Here is a 19,854-nt window from a genome sequence, read left to right as displayed (position 1 = left end):
TGCTTGTCGTGCGCCAGGGTGGTGGGATGGGCATTGCCCATGCCCCGTTGGCCGTGGTGTCCCTCCTGGTGCCTGTCCCTTAGGGAGCAGCCAGCCCTCACTCCTCGGACGAGCTCCTTGACCCAGTTCAGTACGTGTGTGCCTGTGGCTGGGGAGGGCAGGAAGGTGATGTCAAGGTAGCAGGGGAGGGGCTGGAGTGCAGAGCCCTGGCGCAGACTGGTTGAGGTTGAGAGGGCTGTGGAGCTCCACCGTCAGTTACCACAGTGGGCTGACGGGTGCTGGGGCATTACTGAGCTCGGAGAGTTCCTGGGGAGGGGTTGGGAATAGCCGTGGCTAGCAGTACAGCTGCAGATCAAACTGCTAGTGGTGACACTGCTGGGCAGGGACCAACTATTACTGCTGTTTGAGGGATACCTCCGAGGTCAGGCAGGACTATGCAAGACTAGATATTCATTTTTTAGCATAGGCAAGGCAAAATAAGGAACTACTGCAAATCCTGCAGTCTGTGTCAGAACTAACTATGAACAGTGAGGTTTCCACTGAGTTTCTATCCAGTCTGTCCTCATAATCAAGAACCATCCTGTTTAATTGCAAAGCACATTGTGAGCCCACCTCTACATCCAACCTACATGTGAGATTCGTGTTTGTTATAGTTAACTTTGGCAGTAGATATCTGAAAGAGTTTTTTTCTCTACCGTAGAAATAACTAAGCTGACTGAGAGCTGGCATGGCAGAAGAGAAGGCACCGTCTCCAGAAAGGCCTTCTATTACACAGCAAGAGTGAGCACCAACTCCAAGGATCCCCAGTGAACTTGTCACAAGTGTCTTCTGTCTCCCAGGGCCCATGAACAGATGTGGCACTGGGTGTCACAGCTATGCCAGGGCTTGGAAATTTGGTGATGTTGAAGAACCATGGGTGTAGGGGAGGAATAGTGAGTCAGGGATAAGAGGACACTTTTCTTTTCCTTGCCAAGAAATTGGGATTTAAATGGAAATTTTTGTAATGACTCAATGGTCTAGAATTAGTTTTGTATTTAAGAAGAGATTCAGTCTTTTTGTGTTGTCTGGAGAAGAAAAAGGATGTTGCTCAGAAGAATAGTACTGCCTCATCACTCGCTGATCATTTATGACCAAAAGTGATAATTAGTGATGAAGTGAAAGTGGGCCCTTTAGAAATGTTATGTCTACTATATCCATCTACCAAACCTGAGTTTCTGTCAGATCATTTCTCCCACTGATTTCAGTAACAGCATAATACAGACCTCTCAGCCCCCAAAATAATTAGGTTTTGCTGAACCGTTATGCAGAGGACATGTCAATATGTCCACATTTGTGGAGAGGATTAATGACCATCTTCTCCTGTTATTTTTAACTGAGTCTTTCCTTGAACAGGTTATAAGAGATTAAATTACTGCAGAGAAAGTCACAGAGAAGTAAAGAGCTGCCTTTGTAAATGGCTGCCATTGTTACAGCTCCACTGAGTAGGCTTTATGGTTCAAAATAATTGTGTTATTCTGTACATTAAACAACTGCTGGCAGTTGCAGGCAGAATAGCAGGCCATGTTCACTATAACTAAATCCCTCCCGACATTTAAATTGATTCACATTCCCGCCCCAAAGCCCAGGAAAATTAAACCATTCTCTACAGGCATCCTTAAGAGTACGACTTTCCTATTCACAAGCACTCCAGGAAGGGACTACAAATGCTTAAAGGAAAGCTGGGGTACCTCACTCCACTTTTTGTTCTCCTCTTACCAAACCCAGCTTGATGCATGGATTAGCAAGAGCAACAGTCCAAACGTCCCTGCAGTTTCTCAGTAGGTCCCATGGAGCTGCACTCCCTCGCTGAGGAGTGCACCATGAACTACACCATACTCCTGGTTTGGGTTCTTTAGGGAGGCAGGACCTCACTGGAGAGCACTCAGCGATATTTGTCTTTGTGGTGTAACCTCTGTCCCCAGATCTTCAGTCCCTTCCCCTCACCTTGAACGGAGCAGTGCTCTAGTAATGAACCTAGTAATGTGCTCTAGTAATGAATCACTTTCATGCTTGTTTCCAGGTCCAGGATAGGCTTTTGAATGTATTTTCTAAGGGAGGGGAGGTATCTTGGGCTAGGAAATGGAAATGTCAAGGATTAAAAAGTAACAGTAGTGTTAATAAGAGAGAAGAATGTAAGAGACAGTGTGTCTTTCATTAGAGTAATTTATACGATAGGAAAATAAAAGCAGAGAAGCTTTTCAGGCACACCAGCTCTTCTTTGTGTGGGAAACAAAATTACGAATTACTGTCCTTTTTTTCCAGCCATATTAGCTGATCTTGCAAAAATAAAATTCAGCTGTGATGAACTCTATGACTCTTTCACTTGTCTGGTCACAAGCTATTGCGCAAACCTACACAGCCCACCTGGTTTCTGTGTGGCAGCTGGGCTGCTGTTTGCCACATCACAGGCGCTGGGCTGCAGGTCCGGAGGGGAGACTGTGGCTTCTGGGAGAAACTGGTGGAGACTGGGAGAGAGGCAAAGAAACAGCCGGACAGGCACACCCAGGGCCCTGCGTGGGGTGGGACAGGACTTCTGCCGAGGGGAAGGGGCTGCTGGGCTGGCAGAAAGCAGCTCCTCCTGGGCACTTGGGAGGGACAGCGTGGAGGGTTTGGCAACCCTGTAAGCGAGCAAAGTTCAGTGACACAAGAGCAAGAGAGGGCAGAAGTTCTGTCTGTCTCATGTGAGGATAGGGTGGGAAGGAAGGGATTGTTTCACCAACCGTGGCATCTGAATCTGTCTCGTTCTTTGCTGCTCTAATTCAAAAGCAATCGGGCTGTAGTGCTTGCTGCAAAGAAAAGGTCGAGGCTGTTCACTTTAAAGCTTTAGCAACTATCACGGGCACTTCCCTCCCTCCGTGGACAGAGTCTCCAGCAATACTGCTTTCTCCCATAAGAGGGAGGCCAAGAACATTTAGTACCCTTGAGTATAATTTGAGCTACTTGAAAATTAGTTCCTCAATATTAGATAAAACATTTTCCCTCCTTATGCCTCTCTGGAGTCTGCTACTTAGCCCATAGAAGCCCAAGTTTGTCTTCAGTTTGGCAACTCCAGCTGTAAAGGACAGAGGCTTTCAAATGAGAGTGCTGCAGGGATGGACCCCGCAGCCAAGCTGTGATACCGGGAGAGCCAGGCTGTTTCCCAAGAGCCTGTACCAGAGATGTTACTGAAACATTGCCATAGTCACCCATCCCAGTGACCCACTCCATAAGAGTGCTCATCCTTGTGGACACCAGTGATGCTGCCATGAATGACCATGGATTGGTTTTGATTGGATCAAAACTGGTTTAGAGGCTCTGGGTAGATAGGTGAAGGGCTCAGGGGCTTTGGTGTGTTCCTGGTCCCAGGCCCCTGACTGCAATTCAAATAGGGACATCTGGAGATAAATGCATGGTTACACAGTTTATATTGCCAAAAGGGCTTTAGTTTTAGTTGCCTTAACTGGTGGGTCAGGTGCCATGAGCAGGGAAGGATGGAGCCCACCTTACTGACAAGGGGAGGAGCCCCATGTTCATTGATTTACTAACTTCAGGGGATACATGTCTAAAGCGTTCAATAGATTGCCCTCCTTCTTACCCTTATTATCATCCTATATTAACAACCCTCTTCCTACCTCATTAGTTTTATAGAGCTCACCCAAATTGATCTTGTTTATGCTTTGTCAGCTGCTTTTTTTAATCCTAATTTAAAGTCCTTCTCAATTCTCAGAAAAGTTCTGGAACAACTCACTAAACAAGGCACTTGTATGCACCTAAAGTACAACAAGGGGATGGACAACAGCCACCGTGAACTCATCCGGAACAAATGCTGACAAACCAGTCTGATGTCCTGGTACAATATGGTACAATTTTTTAGGCATAAAGTGAAAAGTAGCAGATGTCATATATGTTGACTTTAGGAAGGTTTTTAACACTGGCTGTCCTGACCCTCTCTTAAGAACATATGACCACATGGTGAGTGCAAAACTGGTGAGATAATTGTACCTTAAGTGCTAATTATCAGTAGTTGTCAAAATGGAAGGACATATTGAAGGGATTGTTGCAGGGGTCCATTCTGATGCCAGATCTTTTTAATTACTTCAATTAACAGCCGGGATGATTAACACCCATGAGTGCCTTATTAAACCTGCAAATTACTGCAGGCTGTGAAGGACAGCAAAGACAACAGAATTCAGCACTAGACTGACAAATGAGAGAAATGGGCTGAAACCTATAGGGCAAAATTCAACAGGTACAACTTTGAGCATTACCGTTATGAACAGTAAGCAACACAAATACAAGTGAGGGAACAACTGCATGGATGCAGTTTTTCAAAAAAGAGTCCAAGGTATAATGGAGAGCAAACTGAACACCAGCAACGGAAAAGGCAAACACCACCCTGGAGCATATGAGCCAGGAGTGTAGCCTCCAAGACAAGCTGGAGTAATATGCCTATTATTGAAGTATAGGGACACTATACTTCAAAAAATGCAGATCAACAGAAAAAAAGTCAAAGGAGGTCAGTGAGGATGCTGGGAGGCACAGAAAGCATGAACAGAGGCTGAAAGAATCAAGTTGATGCAGTCTGCAGAAGAGAAAGCTGGAGCGAGGAGGGGAAGAGAAACATTATAGTCATCAAGTGCCTAAGAGGTCATTTCAAAGAAGGCCACGGCCATAGCAAACAGGACAGGATATAAAGGATTTCAGCTCAGACAAAAAAGCTTAAGTTAGGCTTTCAGATAATGTCAGGATAGAAGAGTGCCAGAACAGATTGCTGGGGGATGGCACAATCTCCATCACTGGAGGTTTTTAAGAACAGGTTTCACAAACATCTGTCAGGACAGGTATTGTTGATCCTCCAAAACAATATGATTTTATATAATTGTAAGCAAACCACATGCAGGTGCTACAAAGGAAGCCAGGTGTCAGCTTCTGCCAGTGTTTGCCAGCAGGCACTGGGTTTCTGTATCACAGCCTGCAAGATGCCAACTTTTGACCTGCACTCTTGGTTAAGGCAGAAGAGAAGGCTTAAGCAAGGGAAGGAAGAGAAAGGAAAGTTGTGGAACTAGCAGGGGAATGTCTTTTGTGTCAGGACCTGGAGTGCACCCTCCCCCCCAGGAATTTAGCTCTCAGCATTTAAGGCCAGTTTGCTGGTAAGAGCAAGTGGTTTAATAAGCATCAGGTGGCTTTGGAGCACTTTGAAAAAAAGCTGGAAGAAGCCAGGGTGGGGGGGATGGTGGAGAAACCACTCTCCACTCTTTCCCTTGGGAGCTGTTTTTAGCCAAAGCTTTTACTTTGGTTCCTACCTAAGCTATGTTACAGCTGTGTTACTGCTGTGCTGGGCCATGAGCCAGACCCTGACCTGGGGACTTGACTTAACCTCAGACCTGACTCATTGCAGTAGACTTGTCTGGAGTCCAGGCTGAACCCGGTTACTGCCATGGGACCTGCCCTGCTCACCTTGCTCAGGTCTAGGCTCTTGCTGCTGAGGCCACTGCCTGGCCACTGTGTTATGCTCCACTCCTGTGACTCCTGTCTTGCAGAGCAGCCATCCTTGGTGCTCCCTGGCATTAGGTAGGTGAAGATACAGGATTGGGATCCCACTTTGTGCTAGGTGGTGAGGTGTCCTATATGGGAGTATGGGAGGAGAGGATAAGAGCACACCTTCACCTGGACACGTGTGCTTGTGCTGCTGCATGCCATGGGGTCTGTGGTCTTTGTTACAGGCTCTGCCAGGTGTTGGCACTGATGGTTACCACCCATGGTGCCCACACAAACTACATTCAGGAAGGGCTGTTCTTGTGGGAAGTTCTAGGTGCAAGTGCTTCCCGCTCCTCTCTAACCAAAGCGGCAGAGGGGACAAACTGTATGTAGCTTTGAAAGAGTCAGCAATGTCCCCAGAGAGAGCAGAGGCCAGGGTGGGACAGCGTAGGATAGCAGCCTAAGTTCAAAACCAGCAAATAGGTTACTGGGATTTTGGCCTGAGTGTGTGAGGAGGTGATGGTGTTCCCCAAGGCAAAGGAAAGCTGCATCCCTGACAGGGAGGAAGGTGACTTTGCTGGACTAGGAGGAGTTGGGAGGATAGAGCAGAAAGAGGGAGATGGTCAGGACCAGCTCTGCTTCCTTCTCCCACTGCCTGACAAAGGTGAGCTTTGCAGGGCATGAGATAGTCACTGGAGAGCAGGGTTTGGGCAGAAGGCTGGACTCCTTCTGTGCCCCAGGGACTACCTGGGTCTCAGCCCATCTCCCTGACCCCACATGCAGCTGAGCAGGGAAAACAGAAGACTCTAGGATGGGAGAAGATGCTTTCCCGAGCTCAAAGCACAAGAGGAAAGAAAAATCTTGGCCTTAACACAAGATGAGATAAATAAATATGAGCTGAGCTGGGGGAGCAGAAAAAATGAAGGCCAGAAGGAGAGGCAGCTCCTGCCCCAACCTCTTTCCCCCATTGCATTTGTACTTGCACAAAGAATAATGGTTGGCAGCTTCTGGAGACACATCCAGTTCATGTTCAGGACTTGAGGTGTTTGCTCTATCACCATCTTCATGAGAAGCATGGAGAAGCCTGGGCAATAGAGGAGCAGGAAAAACGTCTGCATGCTGCTGTCTAGCACTTGGGTGTCCAGCTCTTTTGTCAGCTAATCTCAATTCATAAAGGAGGTCAGTATTATTTCTGTTACACAGATGAGGAAACAAGGACTCTTGTAGGTGAAGGGACTTGCCCAAGTCATGCACCTAGCTGGAGAGAGAGCCCACATCTCTGGGGGACCCATTTCACTGCTCCAATTCCTGGCATGTGCTGTCCCTACAACTAAGGCTGTAAGTTCGCTGGAGTTAGAGGTAGGATCAGAAACAATGCGCTGGAATGAACAGCAGTGATTAAGGGAGGAAAGAAAATGTGGAGGAGACTGATGGTGGCAGAAAGGGGACGATGCCCTGGGTATCATGGAAAACACAGGAGGAAGTTATGCCCTGTGGTGGCCAGGGAAGAGGTCTCGGGGAAGACATGAGAAGTTTGCAAGTAGCTGCTTGCGTGGGAGGAAAAGTCATGGGCGAAGATGAGAAATCCCGTAAAAGTGCCTGGACCAAGCGCCAGCCCTCAAGGGGCCTCCCCGAGCACGAAGATGGGAGAGAGGACAGCAGACTGTGGGGCACCCCCGGTGAAGGGGGCTGCCGGGGCCAAACGTGCGGGGCACACCATCGCGGTGGGGCCCCAGCACGGCGGAGGGCTGCTGGGGGGAAGCCGTGGCCCAGAGGGGCTGAGGGCGAAGGGAAAGGGCGATGCCCCTCCTGCCTGAGGAAGCAGGAGTGGAGCGGGGCTGCTGGCACCAGGCTGGGGCCGGAGACACCGGGGACACGGGGCTGCCGGGGAAGGGAGCGCAGCGGCGCGGGCAGGGGTCCGGCGGAGAGGCCGGGGGGCGGCGGGGGCTCCCCCCCTCTCCGCGGGAGGCAGCGCCCGCTCCCGCCCCGCCGCAGCGGCTGCCGCAGGGCGCCGGGGCTGCGGGCGCCCCGCCTGGGAGGGGTTAAGCGGCGGCCCCAGCCCGGGGGCGGACGGGGCGGCTGCGGCGGCGGCGGCTGCTATACGGCGGCGGGGCTCTAGGTGTCCTGCCTGGGAGGGTCCCTGCTGCATTGCAGCCGCCGCGCTGCTCCCTCTCCGCGCACACAATGGCGACTCCCAGCCCCAGCAGCGGCTCCGGCGCCGGCGGCGGGAGCGGGCCGGGCCCGGGCGGCCCGCAGGCGCACGCCGCCGCCAGCAGCATGCAGGGTAAGCAGCCCCGCGCTAGGCCGCGGCCCGGCCGCCGCCGCCGCTTCCGGGCCGGGCGGCGCGCCCCGCTCTAGGCCTCGGCGGGCCGGGCCGGGCCCCGGGAGCGCGGTGCCCGCCGCGGGTCTCGCCCTGCCCGGGCCGAGCGCGGCGCCGCCGGGCGGCCGCTCCCGAGGGCGAGCCCCCGAGCGGGGGGTGGCTGGCGGCGCCGGCCGACCCGTGCCCCCCGCGCTGGGCCCCCGCCCGGGCGGGCCGCGGCTCTCGGGACCCCGCCGGGGCCGGGGCGCGGCCGTGCCCGCCGTCCGAAGCGGCGCTGCCCGCGGGAAACCCGCGCCGCGGGCCCGGGTCGCTGGGGTGCCAGCGTGGGGGGTTCAGCCCGGCCCCGGCAGGCCCCGCTCCGGGCCTGCCCCGCCGCTCCGTGCGGCTGCCGCCTCCCGCCGCGCCCGGCCCCGCTCGGCGGCCCAGCCGCGCCCGGCGGGCTCCCCGGGAGGAAGGGCGGCCCTGCCCGCCGCCGCGGCGCCGCGCCCGGGGCTGCCGAGGGGCGCGGAGTCTGCCCCGGAGCCCTGCCCTCGGCGGGGTCTGCGCTGCCCCGGGCGGCAGGAGGGAGCCGCGGGGCGGGACAAAGGCCGGCTGGACGCGGCTACGGCTTCTTCCAGCCGGGGACGGTTTTGCGGCCTCTCCGGGGTGACCCGCGCAGGCCGCGGGCAGCAGCATCCCGGCGGCGGCTCCTTGGGGGGCCCAGCCGGAGTGAAGCCGGGAGCCCCGCTGTGCTGCCCGGGACGCGGCCCCGGGCGGGGGGAGCAGGCAGGCGGCCGGGCCGGTGCTTCTGAACGCCTCGGCCTGCGGTGGGACGGCTCTGCACTGACCTGGTGCACCCCGGGCACTGCTCGCCGGCCAGTCTCGGTGTGCGGTGTTCCTTGTCCCTCTGTGCCTGTTGATGTATTCTTCTCAAGGCAGATGTTTAAGTAAAAACAGTTCAACGGTGAACTTCTGGTTCACTTTTGTTTTATTCTGATGGAAATTTACAGTGTTATAGTAGGGTCATGTTGCCAAGGTTCCTGCCTGCACTTGTTGATGGTTGAGCACTCTTGCAAAAACGGTGGATATTTATTTTTCAGAAAAGCCACAGCAAACACCTTTTGAGTTTTTCCTTTAAAGTTAGACCACTGAAAAATACTCTCTGCTTGAACAACATTTTAGGCTGAGGTGATGCAGTGTTGTTTTTTACAGGAAAGGTAATACTAAAGAAGCTGTTTGCCCTGTTTTGGGAATTCTTTCTTTATTTTTTAATAGAAAAAGGAAAGGTCGCTCTTTCTGCGAGAGAGGTGCAGGCGCTCTCAGCAAATAATGTTTGTCACAGTTGTTTGCTATAGTCTGTGTTCTGTCCTGCTAGGACAGACTGCACTGAGACTGATGGGGACCTCTTTGGGCAGAGAGCTGATGCTATAAACTAAAGAGTTTGGTATACTTGGAATAAAAAGGTGAATTTTTGCTGTTTGCAGCATCTGCTGTGTGAAGCTCTCGTGCCTGCTAGATGAAGGAGTGGGCACCTGTTGGGCCCTGGGAAGGTGGTATTATCCATGTTTACAACACCTTTCAGAAACCAGAATCTCAAACCTTGTAAATTAAGTGCATGGATTAAAAACTTGACTGCGATATGCCAAAGCGGTTGTGATAAAACAAGAAATAGCCTCGTTGCAGTGCAGTTACAACTCTCCGTGTTGCCCCTTGTATTTCCACCTGACCCCTGTTTTTCATATTTATGAATCATTCCCCTGAATCCCGTGCGTTTTCAGGGCTGAGAGTTGTTTTTGCACCCTCACTCGAGACCCTGTGATACCCTGTGAGTTTGTGATGATGTAGCATCTGCATCCTTTCTCCAGGTGGAAGAAGGGCAGTTGTTTCTTTAGTAGTTGGTTTAAAGTGGCTATTTAAATATGAATTCAGGACAGCAGGGCCAGTTTGACGATATGCAAGTGCTTGAAGTGCTTGTGGTGAAAGCTGGTGTTAGGTTTTTTTTTCTTCTTTTTAAGGTAGCAGATGAGTGTTTAGGTGCCGTGGGAGGAGCTGAGTGTAGGATCCTGGGTGGGCTCTGGAGGAGCAGTGGCAGTGGAGGTGAAGGCAGGTTCCTGGAGCCAGCAAGAAACTCCATCACAGGAGGACAGAGGACAACTCTCTGCTGCCGCATGACCACCTGTGCAAAGCCGAGGGGGTCTGTGGGTGGGATGGGAAGGGGCTGGGTGTGTCTGCAGGTGGTCTGCAGTCTGCTGGCGCAGGTCTGGCTGCTCTCGGAGGTGCACCATGGCCTTGCCCCAGGCACGTGTCCCAACTGGTGCTGGCTCCCTGCTGACCCCAATGAAAGCTGAGCTGTCGCAAAGCAAACCCACCCAAAAGTGGCGAGTTTTCCGCAGTTTGGATGCCCAGTGTTTGCTTGTGGTGGGGTCAGGCGAGCACTGGTGCGGGAATGCGTTGCTGGGTGGGGAGAAAAGTAGGCAGGACTGCATCAGTGATGATTTAATTGGCTTAAATGGTATGACGAGGTGGAGCAGGAAAGTCATTAAGCTGGAAACAAGTAATTATAGTTAAAAGAGAAAAAAAAGTTTTGCTCAGTTAATTTTCAGCCAGAAACACTCTCTGACCCGGTTTGTGCAACTGCTGGTGCGAGGGAGGTGGTGAGAGCAGCGGGCCGGGGCCTGTGGCAGTGTTCCTCTGGACAGCGATTCATCGCTTTTGGAGACTGTGCCCAGAGGACACGTGCTTGGGCAAGCTGGCCTGAGGTGAGAGCCTCTCACAGGGGGTTTCTGTTTTGGTACAAGGGCTTGTGGTTTTGTAAGGGGTATCTGCTGTTGGGGAGTTTGGCAGGGGCTGGGGGTAGGAGGAAGGCAGGGGGCTGTGGTGCAGGGGAGAAGTCTTCAAGGAAATTGAGGCCTATCATGTTGATGTCTGGAGCTGGGGCAGCAGATCCAGAAGGTCTCTACAGGCCACCCTGTTTTGTTTTTAATTTGATATCCTACAGTGTTTGCAATATGCACAGGCTAAAGCCCTTCCAGGTGACAACACTGAGACAAAGGGACACCTAGCTGTGCTCACGCTGGGCTTACTGCGCAGCCATGGCCCTCAAAGCCTTGCGATCAAGCAAGGGATTGCTTCAGGTCTTCTCACCGCTAGTGTTTTGCATGTCACAGCTTCATGCTCATGTCTTCTCCTGGATAATTGCATCAGCTGTTCATGCCCATGAACCTGCGAACTTCATTTCTTCCCAAAGGGTCCCCTTGGTCAGTGCGATTGATGGTGCCATGTTCAAGGCGTGGTTGACAGCTCAGAGACAAAGGAGATCCTATTTCATAATTTTTGAAATGGTAATTTTTGTTTGTTGTGTGCAAACTGAAGCCTGTCTGGATGCTGGTGACTGCTGGTGTGAAGAATTGTTGTCCATCTTAGTTATATGTAATGTTAAAAGTCCAGGAGCTGTCCCGCATATTTAGTGTCCTGGATGTTTTGTGGAGAAAACAGATTATCTGGGAAGAAGGATATTCTACGTTGACAGCGATTTAAGGAAAAATAACACCCAAACTGTAATTGGAGCAATTTTGCCTTTATCTCATTACCAAAATTAGTAATAGTCTTTACTGCTGACATTATGTAGAAAATTATCATTTGAAGAATGGTGGTGTGAAATCTAGAAATGTAATTAATTCCAAGGCATAGGAAGAATTTTGATTCTTATTGCAACCTGTGGGGTCACTTGTCCTACCTCCAGTGCCAAGCAGGAGCTGGAACCACTTACAACTGGCTGTTACGGATTCAGCTTCTGTGTTCAGGAAGACTGGAGGCAACTGGGACTTCTCGAAGTATTTGCTGCTTGGTATGCTCTGGTGTCTTTCAAAAGCAAAGCATACATACTGTATATGTCTTTTCAGAGTGTACATGATGGTTCAGATACATCGGGTGGGAATTCCCAACCCATTCAGCTGGAATTTGGGATTCTTGGTTCCTTTCACATGTGTGATCCTGTCTGCTCCCCTATTGAGGCCTTTGCCCTCTCTACCCCACTCCAGCCATAACCTTTCTGTTTTTAGCAAAAATCAGAGAAGGTCCATATCTGGTTAGAGTCTCCTCTGTGGATTTGAGGTAAGCGACCTGGGCAGGGAGGTTGCCAAGGGGTATCTGCCTGAGTGCATCAAGAGACTAACTAGAGTCCCGCTCTTGCCCTTGGATGCCATTCAGGACATCAGTGATGTATTGGAGTTGGGAGATGGGTTTCTGCCTACATATGAGGAAGCTCTGCCCTGTACCTTTCTCTGCCTGGCAGAAAAGAGGTTCTGGGAGACTTTTTGAGAGGTCAAGAATCGTTCATGTTTGGCAGATGACAGAATTGGTGAGCACTGCGATGGACTTTGTCAGTCACTGTGGTCAGATGAATTTGGTGTCAGCGTGTAATCTACGCTATGTCTTTGGGGTAGTCATAGTTACTTCAGACAGTGCTGTCAAAAGCAGAATATTACTTGAAACCATTTGTGGACATCACTGTGACCTATACAATCCTCGGTATGGGAATTGGGTAAGAGATGCCATGACTCCTGTATCCTCCTCCTCTTTGTGTTGCTGTCTGTCTGAGTGCAAGGAGTGACCGGAACAGCTCTTCTCCCCACTGCTGAAGGTTCTCCTGGACCCAGGCCTGGCAGGAGAAGAGGAACAAGATGTTGATGCCTCGATGTTGAGATGTTGGATCTGCTGGGGCACAATGCGGGCACTGTCAAAAGACTGGAGGGTGGACTTACCTCTCTAAGCAGAAGGGCATAATGGATGGAGAAAGTAAGAGAAGCCCCAATAAACATGGCAATTTGCTTAGGGGACCTCAAAGAGGCGAATTTGGGGAATGAGAAGATAGTGGAGAGGTGGAGGGGTTGTGAAGCAAAGGGAGCAGCAAGCGAGCAGCAGATTAGGTATGAAGCAGTGTATGAATGGCCAGCTAAAATGAAACGTATGATGTAGACAACAAAACATGGAAGATAGAAAAGAACAAGAAAAGAAAAGAGAGGGGACTGGAGGGGAGAATTAATCCTTGTCCTCAGTAGGTAGTAAAATAAGTGTTATCTGTCACTGTGTATTAATTACCTGTTCTTATTCTTATGTAGGCAAAGTGAGTTGTATCTTTAGCAAGTGGGAACTGATTAAATAAAATCAGAAGGTGACTGCACTTACTCTTGCCCACAGTGGAATTATAAAACCGGTGTGTGTTAACGTATGCCGCTGGTGCAAGCTGACACTGGCAGATTTGTCAGATTGATGAGTGTATGTCTACTTGGACACGCTTGCATTTATTATGGAAAGTAAAGATAGTTGTGCAGTGAGCAAACCAATGTATTTCAGTTTGTTTGTGCCTACCAGTTTATTCCTGTACGGTATCTCTGCCACGATATGGCTGACCATATCTGCTTTGTGTTTGAATCTTAGTGTACACCTGCGCGTGTAGGACTGTTTTTATATGTAAGCATATGTTTTTCCATTTCAGCTTTCCATTTTGGTTTACTTGTAATCAACTAACATTATTAATATGTCTGTGTTCCTGCTAAAGGGGCAGCCCTAAAATACTAGTTAGTCTCATCAGATGCTGGGAGGCTTTTTCAGTTATTTTGGGCTAATTTGATGGAGCCGACAGGAGTGGAAATCACACTGTTGCCTGTCAAAATGAGGGCCATCCAGCGAGAGAAAGATGAGTTTTGTGAGGAAGCAAAAAAAAAAAAAAGTGTACTTTCCAAACTTGATTTTGTTGAGGAGTCCCCCAAATTAAATTTATTCATAGTCCCAGTGTGTATGCAGTGAAGCATTACTTACAGGAGTCTTGTGTAACCACATCAAGCTCTGCGTGTATCAAACAAACATAAACACCTTGTTAGCATTGTACAGCTGGGACGTGATTGCTGCCTTTGAAGTCAGATGTCTTCTGTTAGATTTAGGTTTGATAAGATTTTATGTGAGTTGAAAGAAAAATGGAGGTCTGCTTCCCAATGGGAGGAATAGCTGCTGTAACCTGTGGAGGCTGGAAAGAAAAACTGCATGAGAGAAAGAAGCAGCACGGGGTGTTTGTGTAGTGCCTCTGCCCTGCAGGGCAGGAACCGGCAGCAGATGTCCATCCAAGTTTCACTGAAGTGATGTTTATAAAGAAGGTACAAAAATCTCTGAATGGATGTGATGCTTCTGGCATCCTCTCAAAGGCTGGAGTGCACTGATCTGGACCAGCTTTCAAAAGGTGCTGGTTATGTTCCCAGATCTCATGTACCTTATTTAAAATGGACTGCATTGTATTCACCAAAGATATAAATGCCTCCTTAGACGTGTATGTTTTTGTTGCCCTTCTGCTATGTGCTGAGACAACAGCATCCCTCTCCGGGGGGTGGGAATTGCTGTGCTGCAGCAGCAGGGTGAAGAAAACCTGGCTGATTTTGGCAGTTGAACCTTTTCATCGTGGTTCAAGGGTTGTCACATTGGTGCATGGACTCTTCCATGGAAAACAGGTCAGGGTGGATTATTATTATTGTACAGTCTGGCCTCCTGCTTTGGAGGGATGAACAAACCTTTTGGGAATTCCTGTGCTGATCCTGGTCATTTATGGTTGGGCTCTAACATCTCTTCTACAACGAGAAACCCATTCCCTGTAAAGACACCAGTTCAGGAGAATCTGTGTCTTTAAGTCAATTGGTCCAGTAGTTATTGCATTTTTAAGCTGTTTTTTTTTTTTATATATCAGTTTGGTTGGTTTCTGGTTATTGGCTGCTGGTGGAGGAGCCCTCCTCCAGCAATCTCCCTCCGCAGTCACTGTGCTGCTCACTTGGCCAATGTCTTCAGTAATGTGAATCCTGCACCATGTTACTTGGGTGCTGGCATTCCCTGCGAAGGGCTTTTGTTTGTCTTCTAGACCTTCAGATTTCTTTTTATGTTGCAGGCTTGTTTGATTGCAGAAGAAATGTGTGAGCAGTGGGTAAAGGATAGTGCAATGCCTGTTGAACACTGAAAAATTTCTTCCTTTTAAAAAGGTGCGTTGCTATAGCTGGATTAATTAATGTGCTGTAGTTAACGCATGGTAAGTCCCTAGTGAGAGACACTTCACCTGTGTTTCTTCAGTTCAGCTCGTAGATAACTTGAATACTCTGTCTCTGCTAGGCTTTGACAGTGGAATAACTAATATGTGTTAGTTATCCTTCCATATACACATGCCACTCTTTGGTGATGATGGCACTTCTTTTTGGAGGGTACCTGAAACAAAAGCCATGAGGCTCACCCCTCTCAGTAGGCAACTGACTTACATGTTTAGGGTGACTGTTAAAATACAAAAATATTTAATTATCAAAATCAATGAGAAAGAAAGTGCTCTAAGTTATTCTGAAGGTGCCTAGGGGTTAAGTCATTGTCCATAAAGCATGAAATTGCAAGGAGGGTGTGTTTCATCTCGTTCCTCTGGGACGAGGTTGCAGGAAGGATTTGTGCAGCCTTGAAGCCCTCTTTGGTTTTTACTCAGGGTTCTTCTGGTTGTCTGAACAAGACAAAGTAATTTTTGTTGTGACTCTGCACCCTGTTTTGTATCCCCGCCCCACCTCCTTATACCGTTACTGAGTTGTTGGACGAGTTATCTCTGTTATGAATCTCTTGCTGAGGTTTGCTAGGTGGACTTGTATAAACTGTATGTAAGATGCTTGGAAAACTGCCACTGCAGGTGGCACGACATGTGGCAGCCTCTTGAAAGGGGTATTCCTGTGTTACGAGTTTTGTGTTGACTGCAAGTGCTGATATGGATATACCTTCAACATATACAGCCTGCCCTGTAGGCATCTCCCTTATCGAGGTCATCTTGGTGCCCTTGCCCTGTGACCGGTCCCAGCTCAGGAGCTAGCCTTCCCCTCTGAGGGAGCAGAGCTCCCCGAGCTGCGGTGCCGCTGAGGGGTAGGATGATGCTGCTGGGGGTGGTAGGAGGGAGGAAGCCCACCTTCCCAGAGGCAGGCGGAGAGCATGGTGGCTTGGCTCTGTCACTTGTCAAACAGTGCCTGTATGGCACACTGGGCGTATGTTCATCCTAAATTCTGTGCCCTCTAAACTAATCTAAGCCTAAGTCAGTTGCTCGCATCTGGAAGCAGGTCCTCTCGCAATCTCAAGTTGGGTGCTGACAGCGTCTAAGGCCAGACAGCCCTCATAGCTCGCGTTGCTGGCAGGGCAGAGGTGTGTGTCCGTGGGACAGCCTGATGCTTGTGACTCACTGAGGAACCTCTCTGCTGCCAGGCTGCCCTGCTGCCAAAATAATTCGTGTGGCCTCCCCAGCCGCTGTCTTTCTTGGGTGCATCATTGGCATGGGTGGTGGGCTCGATTAGTTCATCTGGCTGCTAGTTTTCTGTTTGTTTGGTTTTTTTTTTTTTTTCTTTGTGTGTGTGTGTGTTTGTGTTTCTGCTTGTCAGGGATCAAGCAAATTTCCACAGTTGCATTGTGCTGGCAAGTCACAAGTGTAAGAAATCAGTGCTCTGGTGTACAATAACTTATGAGTTAAAAGAGTACCATATTGGAGCTAATTAGCTTCCTGTCTGCCTTTAATCCCAGTGTTTTTACCTCTTAGTAGCTGTGCCTGACTGGATTGGTCTTTTTTCTGAGACGTTTCTTGAAGTTGAAGGAAAGGATAGACCGCAGGGAGATATGCAGTGGGGCAGACTTGAACTAATTCATGTGGTTTAATATGGTAAGCTCGGAGCACCCAGAGGACAGGAGGGATTAATTTTAAACTAAAGGATGTAAAAGAAGACTGATAAACTTTGGCAGCTAAATACATTTGGAAATGACAATAAGGGGGGAAGGGAGAATTGAAACCTTGCTCTGCCTCAGTGTTTGAGCATGCCTTGGCCATGGCAACAAAGCTTCATGTCGGCCTGGGTGAGCATCTGTGTTCAGGAGATGGTGTTCTGGACAGGCTGTGTTGCTGACTTTGGTTTTAAACATTTCACTCCACTTTATTTTAAGTTAGGTTAAGCTGTCGCTTATGGGCATCTGCAATCTTACTGGGATTCCTTTTGTTTGAGGAGAGGCTTTAGATCTTGAAGATACCCGTAATGTGCATTTCTTGGTCTACTTAGGTGGCTATTGCTTCAAGATAAGTTCTGCAGTTCGTGCAGCTGCAGCATGTTTGTGCCTCCCCATGGTTAGGTGGAAAGGTGCAAGCATGACTATTATCAGATGTCATAGGTTTATTTAAGTTCCTGTGTGCAGAGTCTGTGAATTTTTGAGGAGACCGGACTATTGGTAAGCAAAGGTCCTTGTGGAGCATTCTGCACCGCCCATTGGATGCCTGCTCCACGCCTGCACAGACCCTGTGCAGGGTGTGTGAGATATCGTTGGCCTGGATTTGCGTCAGGACCATCATGTGATGCTGCAGAGCATCTTCCAAAATGTGTGACCTTGACTCCTCAGGCTGTGGCCCTCCGTGGAGGGATCTCTGCTATTGCTGTTTGTGAGGAAATACAACATGGTCTTGCCAAGCATCCTCTCCCCGTCTCCCTCCTGGTTCTGCTCTCAAACAAGCTAAACTGCTGTTCACGTGAATGCATGCAATAACTTTGTGCTTAGCAGGGTACAGCCCATTAACTTTTGTATGAGCATCAAGGGAGACAGAGAGTATGTATATTGCACAAATTGCGTATTTATTAGCTGCTAAATTGATTTCCTCTTCTGCAAATCGAAGCCTTTGTGTTTGCCCTTTACGGGAGGCAGAGCGAGCCCTCCAGGAAGCAGACGGCTCGCACTGTTCCTGGAGTGAACAAAGAGTCCAAGCGCCAGGAATTAGTCTGTGTTTTGAATAATTTATCTGATCTTTCTGAGGTGCTTCAGGAGATGCCCTGTGGCGTAAGGAGGACAGCTGTTGGGGGCAGGCAGACCTGAGCCAAAAGGGAGTTCATCCCTTTATCAGTTTTTGTCTAGGCTTATTTTTTTTCTGTGGCCCAAAAGGGTTTTATGGTTTGCTTTGGACCTAATTCTCTGGAAGCGGTTCTCTGAACTGAATTAGCCATCGCTTTGCTTTTGGACCAGAGAGCAAAGTGTTTGTACTTTGAAGAGCTTTGTGGACAGAGATAAAACAGTTTCCTTTAAAAACACACGGCTGTGTTGCTTTGACCTGGGAGGGGTTATGGACTAAAATAAAAGCATTGCATTTGGAAATCCCTTCAGGGGAGTGATGGGACCATGTCCGAGTTGTCCTGTAAATACCAGTTCCCCTCTTGAACGGTGTCAGTTCAGGACCTGGTCTCATGCCAAAACACTGGAAACCTTGCCCTACCTTTGATGTCCTCTTCTTTCCTCCTGTCCTGCTCAGAAACGTGGATGGGCAGAGGGTAGGAAGGGGCAGGATGATTGGAACCGCTTTGTAGGGCTCGTCAAGACTGGAGGCCCAGAGCTGTGGATGGACACAGGAGTTTTGTCCTTTCTTCAAGGTGCTTTTTGCCTTGGGGTAGCAGGAACAGTCAGCATGTGGAAACTCGGCTGTTTGGATGTCTGCTTTTAGAGCTGATTTCCTTGATGATTTGGGGAAAAGTAGAGGTCAGCTCTCTCCTTTCTGATCTGATGTAGCCCAACTGTTGTAACTAGAAAGTGTGACTGTATGGTATATGCATGCAAGTTTATGCAAAGGAGTTGTGAGTGAGTTTGGACTTCTATTGGAAGAAGAAGGGGTTGGATGTAAAGGTTTGGAGATGTGCTGCTTTAGGCAGCAGCTTGGCAGTTCTTGCTGCACTGGGGGCACACGATTTTGAATATCTTGAACAAGCTTGCCAACGCTCTCCTGGAAATGCAAAATCTATTTTAAAATATGTTTCTAATTAATTAATTTATTTTTGAGAAGAGTTGGAGTAACATCCTGGAGCTTATCTGCCCAGATGGTTATGCCAGAGTCATGGCCAAATACGCTTCCTACAGGTTAAGCTTTGCCACAGTGCATCAGTGCTGGAGATCCTCGGGGCTGAGAACAAGAATTTACTTTCTGGCCTGTTCCCGTGGCCTTGTCCCTGCTGATCCTGCCGATGAGAACCACAGCTGAGTAAATGGGAGAAGGATCGTCTCAGCAAGCGTGGAAGTGGCAAAGGTTGAGACAGGAGTGGTGGGAGCTGGTGTCTGCGGCCCACATGTGTCTGTCTGTATGCTTGCGTGGGAGGGCTCGGCTGGTTTCCCCATCAGGGACATGATTTGGGATCTTCTGTGACTTGAACTGGAAATTCCAAGTCTGATTTGTCAGTACAGCTGCTTTTTTTTCCCTGCCCTGCAAAAATAAACTGTAAATGAAGAATGTGTGAATGCAGAGTTTATTTCAGCGAAGACATGAAATGTTTCTGGGGCTGGTCACTTGCTTTAATATAGATGAGTCTTAGTCACGACTGACTTGAATGGGAGCCCGTGACTGAACTGGCAGCAGGGAACCTGCTTCATCGCTGAGCTGCCAAAGGTCTGAGCTGCACCCTGCCTCATGCCAGGGCACAGTGCTGCTCTCACAGCACCTGGGATGGAGTCCAGGAGCTGCTTGTCCATGGTGCTATTTCCATTTAGTAAATAGGAGCTTTCTGGGAAGGTTTGTGTTGGGTTTTCCTCTCAAATCTGATTAATACTCTGACTTCTTTGGCAGCAGAGCTCTGACTGCCCAGCGTTCATTTCCTTAGAGTAATCCTGTGCTGGCGTGTCCTGAGTCTTTGAGACCCAAACCAAACACAACGAACGCTTTGTGGTGACATTCTTCAACTGGTTGATTGTCCGCACTGTGGAGCAATGCACCAAACTGCAGATGTAATAATACTGGGGTCAAAATCTTGCTATCCCTTCAGGCATTGCGTTCAGGAGATGTGGGCTTGGCAACCAATATTGGTTGCTCCATGGCAGCTGAGCTGGTGAAGGTGAAGATTGGGTTGTCTTTGTCCAAGCTGGCAGGCGCTGCTGCTGCTTGACTCATTGACTCGTGCCAGGAGAACAAGTGAGTGCTCGGTCAGTGTTATGTCCAGAGAGGTCCATGGGATGACTAAGCCGAGTGTCCCCATTCACCGTGGGTTAAAGCATTCTCTACA

General features: G+C 49.4%; 1 protein-coding gene across 1 annotated transcript in view; it reads left to right on the top strand.

The window, feature by feature from the left end:
* The first annotated feature begins 7,493 nt into the window (after positions 1 to 7,493).
* MAP2K4 (mitogen-activated protein kinase kinase 4) overlaps positions 7,494 to 19,854 on the top strand; it is a 105,551-nt gene continuing 93,190 nt past the window's right edge. The window contains exon 1 of the mRNA XM_072881193.1: positions 7,494 to 7,780. Within this exon, the coding sequence (XP_072737294.1) occupies positions 7,681 to 7,780 (100 nt within the window). The 5' untranslated portion in view covers positions 7,494 to 7,680. The remainder of the gene's footprint in view (positions 7,781 to 19,854) is intronic.

This window comes from Ciconia boyciana, chromosome 16, assembly GCF_034638445.1.
Source record: "Ciconia boyciana chromosome 16, ASM3463844v1, whole genome shotgun sequence".
Classification (NCBI taxonomy): domain Eukaryota; kingdom Metazoa; phylum Chordata; class Aves; order Ciconiiformes; family Ciconiidae; genus Ciconia; species Ciconia boyciana.
This window is presented reverse-complemented; position numbering and strand designations above follow the sequence as displayed.